Source organism: Equus przewalskii, chromosome 4 (genome assembly GCF_037783145.1).
Source record: "Equus przewalskii isolate Varuska chromosome 4, EquPr2, whole genome shotgun sequence".
Taxonomy (NCBI): Eukaryota; Metazoa; Chordata; class Mammalia; order Perissodactyla; family Equidae; genus Equus; species Equus przewalskii.
Genome location: NC_091834.1, coordinates 96,095,508 through 96,111,153, shown reverse-complemented (window position 1 = coordinate 96,111,153; position 15,646 = coordinate 96,095,508). Strand labels below are relative to the sequence as shown.

General features: G+C 53.3%; 1 protein-coding gene across 5 annotated transcripts; it reads left to right on the top strand.

Annotated features, from left to right (window-relative positions):
- Nucleotides 1-704: 704 nt before the first annotated feature.
- On the top strand, nt 705-15,606 carry EPHA1 (EPH receptor A1). 5 transcript variants are annotated; one of them, XM_070616668.1, is made up of 18 exons: nt 705-880; nt 1,880-1,947; nt 5,995-6,276; nt 7,243-7,645; nt 7,879-8,034; nt 8,355-8,699; nt 8,855-8,982; nt 9,232-9,382; nt 9,841-9,937; nt 10,167-10,225; nt 11,060-11,185; nt 12,061-12,246; nt 12,386-12,447; nt 12,569-12,775; nt 12,965-13,114; nt 13,391-13,584; nt 15,020-15,175; nt 15,256-15,606. In XM_070616668.1, the coding sequence occupies exons 1-18, from the start codon at nt 799-801 to the stop codon at nt 15,332-15,334; spliced, it is 2,931 nt and encodes a 976-aa protein (XP_070472769.1). In that variant the 5' UTR covers nt 705-798; the 3' UTR covers nt 15,335-15,606. The 5 variants fall into 5 exon arrangements, with proteins under 5 accessions (XP_070472769.1, XP_070472770.1, XP_070472768.1 ...); XM_070616669.1 differs by lacking the exon at nt 1,880-1,947 and having other exon boundaries at nt 728-880; XM_070616665.1 differs by having other exon boundaries at nt 731-880; nt 12,965-13,584.
- The last annotated feature ends 40 nt before the right edge of the window (nt 15,607-15,646 follow it).

The following is a 15,646-nucleotide window of genomic DNA, read 5'->3' as shown; positions in this document are numbered from 1 at the left end:
TCAGAACCTCACAGATTCCTCATGTTTGCTCTGTAAAGGGCATGGTAAGGTTCAAACTCCTTAACGTGTTTATCAAGACTTTCCCTGCTCTGGCCCACATCCGCCTTTCTACCTCCCTCCCAAGACAAATCCTGTGCCCCAGCAGTCAGACGGGTCCATTCACCACTCCCAGAGCACACCTTGAGGCTCCCCGTCCTCAGGCCCTTGCTCATGCCTTTCCCAATCTCTGCCACTGAAAAACTAGTTCCCATGTCTTCTTGAAGACTCAGCCGATGTGCCCCGCCAGCTGGGCCTACTTCCTCTTTCAGCCTTCCAGGTGCTTCTCTAAGGGTTGTGCCCCGCCATGCATTGCCTTATGGTCATCCAAGCTTCCCCGACTGGAGCATAAACTTCTGTCTTGCCCGGGGTCTATTACAGTGCTTGGCCCTGAAGAGAGGGAGAAAGAGAAATACAAGGATGTAGTTCAAATCCGAGGTAGGATTAGGCTAAAGGCTGGCTCAAGACTGGGTTGGGTCTAGAACTGGAATGAGAACTGGGTTAGTCATTCCTAATCCCACCCACTAGGCGGCACCCGCAGTCCCATTCCGGACAAGACTCCTCCGGTTCTTGAAGTTTACTACCTGCCTGACAAGTTTCCTTCCTGCCCTACTGTCCCTTTAAGAAGGTGATCCAGGTGAGGCCGGGGCTCCGCCCCCGGAGCTGGCCCCGCCCCCCGCCCCCCGCCCCCGCCCGGCTAGTCCAGTCCGCGGGACCGGGCGCAGCGGAGCGGGCCGCGGTCCCAGGTCCCGGCCCGGCGCCATGGAGCGGCGCTGGCCCCTGGGGCTCGGGCTGCTGCTGCTGCTCTGCGCCACGCTGACCCCGGGGGCGCGCGCCAAGGAAGGTACCGACCCCCACCCCCGCCCCCCGGGCCCGGCAGGCCCCCTCCTTCCGGAGCCGGCATTCCTGAGGAGGCCTCTCCTCGCGCCCCGCTCCTGCGCTATTTCCCCGCCCGCCAGGAGATCGACCGCCTAGGCCAATCTTTGATCTTTAACCCCAAACAACTACCTTTCCCGGGTCAGTCACCCCTGGCCCTGCTGGCCAGCAGTTTGCGCCTGGGGGTGGGGAGTGAGCGCCTGACAGCTGCGAGGCAGCAGCGTCCAGACCCGCACCCCAGCAATCGTGGGGACCCCACATTCCCAAGCAGTCTTAGCCTTAGGTGCCCAATCCAGAGATCTGAACCCTCTGAAGTCAGAGGTTGGAAGTCGCCTTCTGCCAGCGTCTGGGGGCAAAGCTAGGGTGCAGGGGTTCCCAGTGGTAGAGGTCAAGCCTTAATGTGAAGGCTTACACAACCTCTCCAGCCCTATTACCCCCACTTCGCACACTCAGAGCCGAGCCTTGTACCCCACTGCAAACTCGTAATCACAGGCAGAACACGAGGGAGCCTCCCCACCCAGGAACCCCCTCTAAAGTCCCCTGTCCACAGCCTACCCACTCCAGACCTCCAGAGGCTGAGCGCCTCTCGTCAAAGGCACCCTTTCGGTTCTACAGCTGATGGGTCCCCCCCAGGCTGCACCAGCCCCCGCTGGGTGACAGGGTGCACGTCTTCTATGGGGCTGCTCTTCTTAAGGCTTCCTGCGTTGACTTTGGTCGAAGATCCAGCCCTCACCCCTTGCCCCCCTCTGCCTTCCTCCCTTCCCACTCTGGAGGAAGACAGACTAATCCCTGGAGCTCTTCACTCCTCCTTCCGGGGCTGTTTTTCTCCCCTAAGCCTCAGGAAGGCACGGCTGTTAGGAACAGGATGTTGAGGTCTTGGCCTGGGGGCCCAGAAGGAGGAAGGTGGGTTGCACATGTGGGGCCTCCTCCCCCAGAGGTGACAGGCCCCTTTTCTCCCCACCTTCAGTCACCCTGATGGACACAAGCACGGCACAGGGAGAGTTGGGCTGGCTGCTGGATCCCCCAGAGGATGGGGTAAGTGTCAGGGGAGGGAAGGACCTAGGATGGCTCAAGTCTGAAGGCCAGTGGGAAATTGGGCGGAGAGGTGGGTGGAGGAACAGAGAAAAGAGCTGGAAAAACTGGAAGTGTCTCCTCAGGGAGGGGGAGGGGAAGTGAGTCAGAGCCTCCTGAATGGGACATGGGGGGGGTCAGTCTGCACCCCATGGGGAAGCTTCAATGCCTAGCTCCTCCCCTCCCTGCCCCAGTGAGGGAGGGCTGAATACTTGTGAGGTCCTGCCAGGGATGAGCCCACCTCCTCCTGGGAGAGAATGGACCATCCTGGGGTTGAAGGCTGAGGCCAAAACACAGGAAAAGTGTCTTCAATCCCAATAGAGTTGCACAGATAGGTTTCAGGGGGTCAGAGAACCCCATAAAAGTGTATTCAAAATTGTGTATATGTATGTGGACATTTTTTGCTGGAGAGGAGAGCCAAAGTTTTCATCAAATTCTTCAAAGGGTCTTTGACTCCCCCAAAGTGAAAAGCTGCCCCAGTAGAAGTCCCTGAGCCCTCGGCACGCCCTCCATCCTCCCCAGTCAGGCACACCATGCATTCCAGCTGTTTGAGCCTGCTCCAAGTCCCTGCCCTCCTTGGACATTCCAAATACCCAGTGAGCAGAGGTCGCATCTTGTGAGTCCCAGCGAGTACCTTTCTGAGTACCTTTCCGCTGCTCAGCAGAGCTGGCCGCAGAACCACGGGAGGCTGCCCCATTTCCCTCAGCCTCCAGGACTCTGGCCTCAGCCCTCTCTCCTCTCTGGTCCCAGACTCAGTTCTCTAGGTTTTCCTTTTCCTACTCCAGTAGGAATCTGGCCTTTATTTCTGGGATTGGGGTTCCTTGCTTTCTTTCCCTCTGGGTCCTGGCTCCACTCTCGGCTCTCCCACAGAGTAGCCTGTAATTAGAATTAATAGACTGAACCATAATGTATCCTACAGGACGGGCTGCTTGGAAAATCCTGGATTAGGCCAATCCTAATAGGCGCCTCATCTCATAAACCAGCTAATCACTCCACAGCAAGGGTTGCAGGTCCATCTGCTGGCTCCCACCAGCCTTCACTGTGCCCCTGCCACCCTCACCCAAATAACTCTTCCCTAATTGGGCTGGAGTGGAAGTAAGGCCCCTTTCACAGCTCAGACTAAGCGGTACTAGGAGGGCAAGGAGACAGCAGCAGTCACACAGTCCAACTGTCTGCCTTGTCCGTTCTCCCCATCTTTTCAAAACATACACACATACACACACACACACACACACACACACACACACACGCATATTGGTTCAGGTTCCCCAGAATGTATCCATGTGGCAGCCAGAAACCCGACTGATAAGTGAAAGGATCCTTGTTGCTGATCCTGGGCAGCTGGTCCTCTCCCATCTGTCACTGCTGGAACTGAGAGAGGCGAGTTACAGCTGGGCACATCTGCTTCTCCTGGCTCCAGCTGCAGCTGTGGCAGTCTAGCTAATGAGCTACACATTAACCACCCACCACCCTTCCACCTGACCTCCACCCCATGCCTTCCACTCTGGCATCCCCATCACAGCTGCCTCTTAAGAACAGCCCTGGGTGCCTTCCATCATTGCAGCTTCATTGCCTCGACACCCGTTGCCCGGTCCCTGAACTCCCTAACATGATGCAAAATATGTGCTCACAGTAGCTTATATTTCTGCCCCTGCCCCACCCTACCCCAAATTCTTTGTTATTGGTGCTTTTTCTTGCCTTTTCCCAGAGCTAAGAGTAGCAATAAAAGCCTGTGCCTGATAGGGAGTAAAAGCCCTTGGGAAAGTGAACTCTCTAAGGGCCTCACAGTGACTTCTCTATAAAATCAAGGGATTGCAACCAAAATGTCAATGGAATATTTTGTAGAATTTAAGAGCTTCTTCCTTAAATTCATCTGACAGAGAAAATACTTAAGAATGGCTGGTAATTTTTTTTGAAAAACAAGAATAATGAAATGGGAGACTTGTCCTACCAGATATCAAAACATACTATGCATCATCTACAATTAACACATGTGGCATTGCACAAGAAGCCTCAGTCAGTGGAGCAGAATAGAAAGTCCAAAAACAAACCCACGTTAGGTGAGATTTTAGTGTGTGGTAACATTAGAATTGCAAATTCATATGGAAAGTATAGCCTAGTCAATAAACTGACAATTAGATGTCCATAGCTAAAAAAGAGAAGGTAAAGTTGCATTTCCAGTTTACACTCTACACAAAAAATTCTAGGGAGATCAAAATCTAAATCTAAAAACCAAAGCTACAAACATATTACGAGAAAATATAGGAGACCTTTATAAGGTTGTGATGGGAGAGGTTCCCAAGCAAAATACACAACCCAAAAAATAACAAAGCAAAGACTATAGATGTCATCATTTAAAAATTTTAAATCGTCATCATTGGCAAAGTTAAGTGGCATGACAGACAGGGAGAAAATATTTGAAACAGACGTTTCAAGCCAATGATTAATGTCTATAATATTAAGAAGAAAGCTCATCCAAACAAGCAATCAAAAGGTAACAATAGAATATCAAAGATTACAAACAGATAATTGCATAAAGCTACAAATAGCCAGTGAACAAGAGAAACATGCAACCTCCTCCTCAAAGAAAAGTAAGTTAAAATGGCAAGAAGCTGTGTTTTGTCCGTAAGATTGGCGAAAACTAAAAAGATCATCAATATCGAGTGTTGAGCTTTTGAGAAGATGAGCCCTCATGCATTATTGGTGGAAGTGTAAACTGATAAAGCCTTTCCGGAGGACAATTGGCACCATCTTATCAAACGTATATGTTTGCCCTTTGATATAGCAGTTCTACAGAAATCTGTACATTTTCCTTAAAATAAAAACAAAAAAGCTAGAAGCTACCTAATTGTCCAACAATAGGTGAATGATTAAGTAGGTTATAGTATATCCATTCAATGGAATACTATTTTATGGATTGCTAAAAAGAATTATGTAGATCCATATAGACTCATGTGGGCATCTTTCACAGGCATTTTTCAAAACAAAAAGTAGCTTACAGAATAACATTTGTTATTCTAATACTTGTTAGGAAAAAAAATTATGTTAAAAACACACACACACAGAAAAACATTCAAACATTTCTCTAGAGGCACCGAAAATGATCTGGAAAGTTTTACTCCAAATTTGTAAGAGTGGCTCCTTCTGGGAATGGGGTGCACAGAGGGGAGAACTTTTACTTTTTATTATATGTGAGTTTTTATTCTTTGACTTTTTATAATGAGTAGATAGAAGCATAATGATTAAGAGCATGAACCGGATCCATGAGTGCCTGGGTGCACGTCCCAGCTCTGCCTCTTAATAGCTGAGTGCCTTGGGCACATCATTTGACCTCGCTGTGACTCAGTTTCCTCATGGAAAATGCTTTCAACAGTGACTGGCCCATGCTAAGCACTATATTAGTAGTGGTCATTACTAACTAAGCTTAAAAACTTTTTTTAACATAAAAGAAATTAAGTGGCGTGGACTGGATTGTGTCTAGGAGTCCAGCCAACTCTGTCAGTTGTTGATTTTGACAGTGGCCGTAACTGGAAAGAATATTGGAGAAGGTGAAATTCCCTTATACAGACTTCTATGCTCGTTGTTGCCCTCCAGAAGTTTCAGGGCCTCAATATTAAACACAGCCTCTCTTCTCTGAACAAATTAGAAGAAAGGTTTTGTGCATGAGTTTTTGCTATGAAAGTCTGCCTCTGGGGTACCTGACAGCTCTGCTGATCAACTAGGTAAAAATGGGTGCTCCCACTCCTGCAATTCGAGCGGGCTAGTTGAAGGGACCAGGGCTGCTGGCTAGGGATGTTAAGGGGGTGATGTGCTGCCCATCCTATATCCAAATAAATTCCCTACCCTAAATATTTAACCTACTCTCCTGAGGCTGAGGGGTGGGGAGAGGGCAGGACAAGTAACATGGACCTGAGGGCCTCTGACACCCGCCTCCTCTCCGTCAGCTCTAGAAAACCTGAGTTTGGGCTGCAGGTGATGACTTGGAGCCTGACTCTGGTTTTCCTTTCACAGTGGAGTGAGGTGCAGCAGATGCTGAATGGGACACCCCTGTACATGTACCAGGACTGCCCAGTGCAAGAAGGCGGAGACACTGACCACTGGCTTCGCTCCAATTGGATCTACCGGGGGGAGGAGGCGTCACGTGTCCACGTGGAGCTGCAGTTCACCGTGCGGGATTGCAAGAGCTTCCCCGGGGGAGCCAGGCCCCTGGGCTGCAAGGAGACCTTCAACCTCCTGTACATGGAGAGTGACCAGGACGTGGGCATTCAGCTCCGACGGCCCTTGTTCCAGAAGGTGCTCCTACCCCTCAGTGCCATTTCAATCCTGACATTGATCCCTGCCTCACTCCTTTCCATGACCCCACTTAGCTAAGAAAAAGAAAAGGTGGCAGAAACAGAAAGAGAGTGTAGGTGTAGAATAATGGGAAGAATGTGGGACTAGAAATCAGAAGAGCTGGATCTGAGTACCTTTTCTGCTGTGTCCTGACTTTGGGCGCATCACTTAGCCTCTCTGAGCTTTGGTTTCTTTATCTTAAAATAGTGATGATAACAGTGCCAGCCTCATCTGTTTTAGAGGCTTCTGCATGCATCCACTGAGATAGCGGTATGCCCTGGTGGGGGCAGGGAACACGTATTTTGACTTTTTCCATCAGTGCCCACGACATTCACGTGTGACACATCCGCATGAGTATAGCTAGAGTTGTGTAGGAAGATGGTTCTGTGCAGGCTTTCTCTCTAATACCATCCCTTTATCCTATTCAAGAAAACAGACTGGAATGCAGAAGAGTAAGGAGCGTGTTATTACAGGGTGTGCTCTCTTTTTTTCCAAAGAGAAGATGCTGTAAAGTTTCTTATTAGTAATAAATTAATGATGACACATTTTATAACTGATCACTCCATTGGCAGTGAGGCTGGAAACACCTTCAAATAGTGGAAATTATATGGGCTGTAGAGTCCCATGCCTGGGTTCCACTTCTAGCCCCGTCGTGAAGTTAATTGTGTGATCTCAGACAGGGTCTTTAACCTCTCTCAGCCTTGGTTCCCTCATCTGTTAAATGGGGATGGTAATCCATCCTACCTCATAGGATGATTGCATGGAGTCAACAGCACGTAAAATGCTTAGCTCAGTAGCTCACACATAATAAGCCCTCGGTTTATGGTTGTATAAATTGTAAAGTATTAAGCAAACAATCATTTCTGTTATGTGGGAATGAAACATGACTTTGCTGTTGCTCCCCTCTTCCCCCCACCTTCTTCTCAGGTAACCACGGTGGCCGCAGACCAGAGCTTCACCATCCGAGACCTTGCATCCGGCTCAGTGAAACTGAACGTGGAGCACTGCTCCTTGGGCCTCCTGACCCGCCGTGGACTCTACCTTGCTTTCCACAACCCGGGTGCCTGTGTGGCCCTGGTGTCCGTACGGGTGTTCTACCAGCGCTGTCCCGAGGCTGTGCATGGCTTGGCCCAATTTCCTGACACTCTCCCCAGACTGGGCGGGTTGGTGGAAGTGGCAGGGACCTGCTTGCCCCATGCCCAGGCCAGCCCTGGCCCCTCAGGTGCCGCCCGCATGCACTGCAGCCCCGACGGCGAGTGGTTGGTACCGGTGGGGCGGTGCCACTGTGAGCCTGGCTATGAGGAAGGTGGCGATGGCGAGGGATGCCTTGGTAAGGAGACTTGAGGAGGTGGTGAGAACCTGTAGGGACGACTCAAGGGAGGGTCTCTGGGGTGTCAAGGAAAAGAAGGAAACCAACGCTCCACCTCAGCGATTTTTAAACTGAGTGTCCCAGGGCCCCAGGGAGACACATGCAGGGGTGTTTCTGATACATGGGGTGGGGATGAGTGTGATTCTGCCTGTAAGACGCTGGATAACTACGGCTCTACTGCCTTCTCTCTCCAGCCTGCCCTGGCGGCTCCTACCGGGCTGACATGGGTGCACCCCATTGTCTCCAGTGCCCCCAGCACAGCACAGCTGAGACTGAGGGGGCCACCATCTGTACCTGTGAGGACGGCCATTACCGAGCCCCTGGGGAGGGCCCCCAGGCAGCATGTACACGTGAGTCGAGGGGGAGGGGCTAGGCCATCTGTGAGGAGGTGCAGGACCTTTTTTGAGCCTTTGTTAGCGTTGGAATTTTCCAGAGTTTATCACATATTGGGGGCCATGCAGGGTGCTAGACTCTTAAAGCCCCTCCTCTGCCCCCTGCTCTCTCTGGAAGAACGCAGAGATACGCTTAAGCTTCTTTTTCCTCAGTAGGAATCAAATCTCTCAGCAAAGCTTTCATAGGACTTCAAGAATTGTGATGAAAGAAGGCAAGATGTCAGCAGCTTGAGTGAGAACAAAGCAGGCTCCTACTGATGGCCCTTCTTCTCCCACAGGTCCCCCCTCAGCCCCCCAAAACCTGAGCTTCTCTGTTTTGGGGACCAAGCTCTCCCTGAGTTGGCAACCCCCAGCGGATACGGGGGGTCGCCAGGACGTCAGATACAGTGTGGGGTGTTCTCAGTGTCGGGGAGCAGCGCTGGATGGAGGGCCCTGCCAGCCCTGTGGGGGAAGTGTGCGCTTCTCCCCCTCGGCCGACGGGCTCGCTGCTCCTGCTGTGCGTGTTGACGGCCTTGAACCCTACGCCAACTACACCTTTAACATCGCAGCCCAAAATGGAGTGTCAGGGCTGGACACCTCCAAGCCAGCCAGCGCCTTGCTCAGCATCAGCATGGGGCATGCAGGTGAGGGACCTGGAGAGGGGCCGGCACAGGACTGGGAGGAAACCAGAAGGCCGTAAGGCCACAGGGACAAATTGATGGGCAGGATGCAATTGAACAGCTGCTTAAGTTATTTCCTGTCTCCTTCCAAATCCAACTGGAACCCTCGGTTCTCTCAGAGTCACTGTCAGGCCTGTCCCTGAGGCTGGTAAAGAAGGAACCGCGACAGCTGGAGCTGACCTGGGCGGGATCCTGGCCTCGCAGCCCTGGGGGGAACCTAAGCTATGAGCTGCACGTGCTGAACCAGGTGAGGATGCGGCTGAGAGACAGTCTCCAGTGTCTGTGCCTGGGCACACCCCAACATGCTAGCCTGGGGTGCAGGATGGGGAGAAAACTGCCCAAAGTGAACTGTGTGGCTTTCTCAGGATAAAAGTCTGCAGACAGCCTGTTCCCTTAACATTCCCCAACCCGTTTGCCCCCACATGCTCCCGACTGCCCATCATCTCCACCAGGTCTGGCTCTGCATAGCCCAGTTAACATGAGTCCCCATCCTCAGGACGAAGAACGGCATCAGATGGTTCTAGAACCCAGGGTCTTGCTGACTGAACTGCAGCCAGACACCACGTACATCGTCAGAGTCCGAATGCTGACCCCACTGGGCCCTGGCCCTTTCTCCCCTGATCAGGAGTTTCGGACCAGCCCACCAGGTGGGTAGCTTACCCTGTGTTCTGCCCCAAACACATATGCTTCTGTCCTCCACTGAGACTTGGACCACGTTCTAGTCGGTGGCCCTTTCTCTTCCTCTACACACACACACACACACACACACACACGCATGCTGCCTCTTCGGGGAGAACCCCACACGGACTCACGCTGACTCCCCTCCCTGTAGTGGTCTCCTCAGACACACCTACTGGTACTGGACACTGTCAGCCAGTGTCTTATCAAATCCCTGACCCCTCGGCTTTGTGCTCTGCCGCCGGCAGCCCCCAGCTAGTGGTCCCTGTGTGAGGCACTTCCCACATGCTTTCTCTCACCCATCTCCCCGGTTAGGGGACGCACACCCGAGGCCCACTGAGGGACCTGGCCCAGGTGGTCCCTTGTAGCCTCCATCATCCCTCTGGACTCTGAGCCCCCCCAGACTTCCTCACCTTGTGTGCCACAGTTTCCAGGAGCCTGACTGGAGGCGAGATCGTGGCCGTCATCTTTGGGCTGCTGCTGGGTGTAGGTCTGCTGCTCGGGATACTTGTCTTCCGCTCAAGGTGCTGCTCTTGCCCTTCCCCACCCACCATCCTGGTCCCTTTGCCTGGTCAGAAGCCCCTGAATGCAGCCCCAACGACCCTCCCACCCCCTAGTACCAAAGCTCCAGTGTGTCCCTCCACCCACCCTGTGCCCCACCCCCTTTTGTTTCTGGGGAAAACTCAGCCAGTGCCCACTGGGCCCCTGAGGTGGTCCGGGGACCCTGAAGAAGCTGCCCCCTAACCCCCACAGGAAATCTAAGCGGCGACGGCAGCAGAGGCCGCGTGATCATGTCACCAGCGTGAACCGAGGTGAGCCAGGAGTGCCTGTGTGTGTGCGCACACATGTGCGTATGTGTTGGGAGGTGCCGCTGGGATGGGACCAAGGGACCCACATTTGCTAGGCCAACTCTGGGAGCACAAGTGAAGTTGTTGTCTCCAGGGCTCTTGTGTTTTGCTGCCTAATTAACTTTGGTTAATTAACTGTGTCCTGAAAGCCCCCCAGAGGCTCTGTGCCATTGCCTGTTAGCTGCTGGTGCCCCTGTACCTGCACCAGGCTCTGGGCGGCCTTCCCTCTCCTAGCTGGGCAGGTCTGCGGGCTGAGGCTGGGCGGGAGAGGATTGCCAGCAGGCTCCCTAAAGTCCTCTGAGGCATGTGGGCTTCCTGCTGGTCACCTCATTAGTGCCCACAAAAGGGGGAGTCAGTGGTCCATCCAAGTAATGAGGCGGGTGTGAGGCTTGTCTTGGAATGTGAACGAGGTGTGAGTGACTGGAGGAATATGGTGAGCAGCTGTGAGGAGGAAGGGCAAGGAATTCGAAGCGTGGGTCATCGAGCCACGGGAACGTTGGGTAACTTGAGGCCGTGAACACACTTTTGGGCCTGGGTCCTGGCCCACTGCTCTGGCCCTTGGAGGTGGAGGACACCGGAGCTTTGCGTTTAGACAGGAGAAAGGACAGTGGGCTATGGACGCTTTGTTGCCAAGGATGGAGACTTTCTCCCACTTCAGCCACAAAACAGCACTCCTCAGGGAACAGAAGAATGAGAAGTCTGGGGTCTGGAGCTGGCCCCTCTCTGCCTCCCCCACCCAATACTCCTGAGCCCCAATGTGGGAGCTCTTGTGGCCGAGCTCTGCCGTTCTCCCCACAGAGGACAAGCTGTGGCTGAAGCCGTATGTGGACCTCCAGGCATATGAGGACCCTGCCCAGGGAGCCCTGGACTTCACCCAGGAGCTCGATCCAACCTGGCTGATTGTAGACACCGTCATAGGGGAAGGTGAGCCCTGCAGGTTCCCCGCCGTGGCAGCACAGAGCTCCTAGCCAGCCCCTTCCTTCTGGCCCTTCCCTGAGGAGGATCCCAGCTGGCCTTTCCTCTGGCACAAGAGCTCCCCCAGATGAGTTCCCTCCCTGCTCTACCCTGTATCCCCCTTGAACTGCTGTGTTCATGTTATAACCCCCTTATCAGGTGTCCTGGATACGCGCCTCCTACGAGGTCTGCTTCCGTGGTTATGGAGTTTCTGATAAAGAGTGTTAAACACATCCTCTTTGTCAGGAGAGGGATCGCTGTGCCCAGGCTCAGGTTATTCTCAGATGGTTCCCAAACGTGGGAGAAATTCAGAGCCTCCCTCGCCCTGCATTCCACCCCACGAGGGCCCAGTGTCCTTGGGCTGCCCTGATTCCTTGGGTCACCGGGGGAAATGGATCTGAGCAGAGAACAAAGCTTGGCAGTGTCCTTGCTGATTGTGCGGCCAGGTCGGCCAAGCTGTGACCAGAGGAGCTCGCGGAAGAGAGGCGGCAGTGGTCAGCCTCCCGCTCACTTATGCACTGGCCCTGGACCAGCCTGCCCTTCATGAACACACTCCAGGACCACTGCACAATGTGTATTCGCCCAGCATTTACTGATGATCTACCGTTAGCCAAGATCTCTGCTAACCCAGGAGACAGCTGAACAGGTCACAGAGCTGCACTCCTGTCCCAGAGTCCTGTCCCCTTCCCTGGAAAGTACACCCCAAGCCCTTGCCCCAGAAAGGGCATGCTAGGTTTTGGATCCAGAAAGGAAAAGAGAACTGAAGGACTGGAGGATATCGCTGCCTATCCCCCGGGGGAGGCTGACAGTGCATCAGGCCATGGCCCTGTTTTTCTTCTACCCAGGAGAGTTTGGGGAAGTGTATCGAGGGACCCTGAGAATCCCCAGCCAGGACTGCAAGACTGTGGCCATTAAGACGTTGAAAGATACATCTCCAGATGGTCAGTGGTGGAACTTCCTTCGAGAGGCAACTATCATGGGCCAGTTCAACCACCCACACATTCTGCACCTGGAAGGCGTCATCACAAAGAGTATGAGGAGTGGTCTCCGGAAGCCTGGGAGGGATGGGACCACGGAAGCGCAGGGAAGATGTGCTGCCAGGGGCAGAAGTCTGGTTCTGGGTGAAGACAGGGTGGAGGCTGCCGTAGTGACATGTGCTTTGTGTCTCAGGAAAGCCCATCATGATCATCACAGAGTTTATGGAGAACGGAGCCCTGGATGCCTTCTTGAGGGTGAGGCAGGCCGAGGACCAGCTGGGAAAGGGGATGCGCCACGGGTCCCTGGGTATTGGCTCCTGGCCTGGGAAGAAGAGACCCTGCTCATCCCTTAACTCACCCAACTTACCTGCCGCAGGAGCGGGAGGACCAGCTGATCCCTGGACAGCTAGTGGCCATGCTGCAGGGCATTGCATCTGGTATGAACTACCTCAGTGACCACAATTATGTCCACCGGGACCTGGCTGCCAGGAACATCTTAGTGAGTCAGAACCTATGTTGCAAGGTGTCTGACTTCGGCCTGACCCGCTTCCTAGACAACTCTGATGGCACCTATGAAACCCAGGTCAGAGCCCTGTACTCGCCGCATGCATGTTCACACACAATTACATGCCACTCGTGCAGTCACACATATGAGCACGAGATGCATGCTCATTTGGACACAATAACTTCCCATCCCCTTCACACAGCTGTTTTTTCCACCCCCCTTCATGCCCTGAAACACATCAGCTTTCTGTTCCACATGCCCTATTAGGGAGGAAAGATCCCCATCCGTTGGACAGCCCCTGAAGCCATTGCCCATCGGATCTTTACCACGGCCAGCGATGTATGGAGCTTTGGGATCGTGATGTGGGAGGTGCTGAGCTTTGGGGATAAGCCCTATGGGGAGATGAGCAATCAGGAGGTAAGCCCAGGGCAATCCTCCCCACATCATCCCTCAGTCGCTTCTCATCCCTTCCCAAAATCCTCCTGCAAATACCTTTATTTCTTCTTCCTGATCCACAGTTTTTCTGTACTCCTATCTGTTCTGGTCACCTTGGCTCACACCCTCTGTACTACCCCCACCCTGGTCAGGGGGCTTAGAGGCTCCATTGCCATGCTCTTAGGTGAACAGAGGTTTCTCACGGGCCGCCAGGTTAGTTTCCTACCTCAGGCCTCCTTCCCCTCTCTGCTGCTCCAGGTAATGAAGAGTATTGAGGATGGGTACCGGTTGCCCCCTCCCGTGGACTGCCCTGCCCCTCTCTACGAGCTCATGAAGAACTGCTGGGCCTACGACCGGGCCCGCCGGCCCCACTTCCACCAGCTGAAGGCACACCTGGATCATTTGCTTGCCAACCCCCACTCCCTGCGGACCATCGCTAACTTTGATCCCAGGTCACACTGGGGAGGGCAGATCTGGGAGAATGGAAATGGGCCACATTCCCAGTTCAGCCACATTCACCAAGTGCTGGGCCTGGGTGCCAGCATATGAGGCAAGACCACGCCTGCACCCTCAGGGAGAGTCCACCTTGATGTGAGGAGATGTGGTCTTACCCTTGATAGCTCTTGTCTGATAGAAGATAGGAAGCAAACACACTGAGATGGAAGGCACGTGGGAGCAGTGCTTGCAAGCTGATAACCTGCTCCAGGGGGCTGGGTCAGCTCGATTGGGGTGGGGAAGACAGAGAACCCAGCAAGTGCCAGACAGTGGGATGCGAGTCCTGACTTGGGAGGGGCAACCTTGTGGGGTCTGGGAAGGCTCCCAGACTGCGTGGCTAGCATGGGTTGAGGAGCCGAGGGCAGGTGAATCACAATGCAAATAGTGCAGGGTGACAGCAGCGTTCAGGGACAGTGGCCAGAGTTGAAGCTGGAGAGGGGTCAGTGCAAGGAGGACCAGGTCTGCTGAGAAGTTCTGACTTTATGCTGAGCACAGGTTTTTAAATTTTTGATAACTGTCCATGGGAGGGACATGGTCAGAATTGCATTTTACTAAAAACATTGCCAGAATGTGGAGAATGAACTGGTGGAGGGGGTAAGGTGGGGGAGATGAGCAAGGCCAGACTTCAAATGCTTTATCAGGTCAACTAGCCCTGGTGTGCTGGCCTTTGTATCAAACCACCATATATAACCTTGTTTCTGGGAGAAAATGTGCTCCAAGTTCCAACTTTTGAAACTATCTTTTGGAGCACAACTCCCTTGTACACTGGAGACTGCATGTGCTAATCTTTCTGGAATGTTGGATATTTTTCCCCCAGCAGATTTACTTTGCTAATGGTTTTTGGCTCTGGCTGGCTCTAGTAGAGGAACACTCATTGTATTGTGGGTGTCAGAGTGCAAGAATAACAGCAGAGGTTGGAGGTGGCAAGCAGGGGCTGCTCCCAGAACACAAGGGGCCACCCTGAAAAAAGGCAGGACCACACCCGCCTTCCAAGGCCTCGGCTTTCCTGCCTTCTGCTTCCTCTCAGCCGGGTAGTTGAGACTTTCATTTCTTAACCAGCCTCCAGTCGGTTGTCCAGAGCTGGCCACTCCAGTGGAGGTTCGCTTCTGCTCGAGACTTCTAGGGCTGCTGCTTCACCTCGGTCTGTCAGTGTAGCAGGACTGTCAGCCTGTCTGTTGCTGTGAGCACACCAGGAAACAGGCCAGGAAGTGGGTTTGCAGACAATGGCTGAGTTAATCCACAAAATCTAGATAATCTCTGTGCTCAGACACCCAACTTGAATGCTGGCTGCAGATGCTTGTAGGCTGAGCCCCGATTTCAGGAAAGCTGGGGACGGGAGGCTGAGGACAGCCTCAGCATCTCCCTGAGACTGAGGTAGCCCGTGTCCCACAGGGTGACTCTTCGCCTGCCCAGCTTGAGTGGCTCAGATGGGATCCCCTATCGAAGCGTCCCTGAGTGGCTGGAGTCCATACGAATGAAACGCTACATCCTGCACTTCCACTCAGCCGGGCTGGACACCATGGAGTGTGTGCTGGAGCTGACGGCTGAGTGAGGACCCTGGGGCCCGGGTAGGCCGACGCAGCTGGGGTTTGAGCCACACACTCACAACTGGCCTTCCTTGCCCACAGGGACCTGGTGCAGATGGGGATCACACTGCCGGGACACCAGAAGCGCATTCTTTGCAGTATTCAAGGATTCAAGGACTGAGCCCTCACCTCAGCTGACCCTGTCCTCACGGAGCAAGGATGGGGCTGTGGTCACTCATCATGTCCCTCCCCTCAACCTACGAGGGGCATTTGGTGCTGCTCCTGCCCACCTCTCCCTGAGGAACTTGCCTCTAGAGCCTCTTTGTTTTAAAAAGGGAGGTGGGGGTAGAAGTAAAAAGATAATTGTGGGAGGGGTCTGGGGGAGGGTTTAATATATATAAACATATACATATATATTTTTGTAAATAAACAGGAACTGAGTTTTCACCTTTACCCTGGTTTTTTATCCCTCTCTCCTCCATCCCACCAGTGA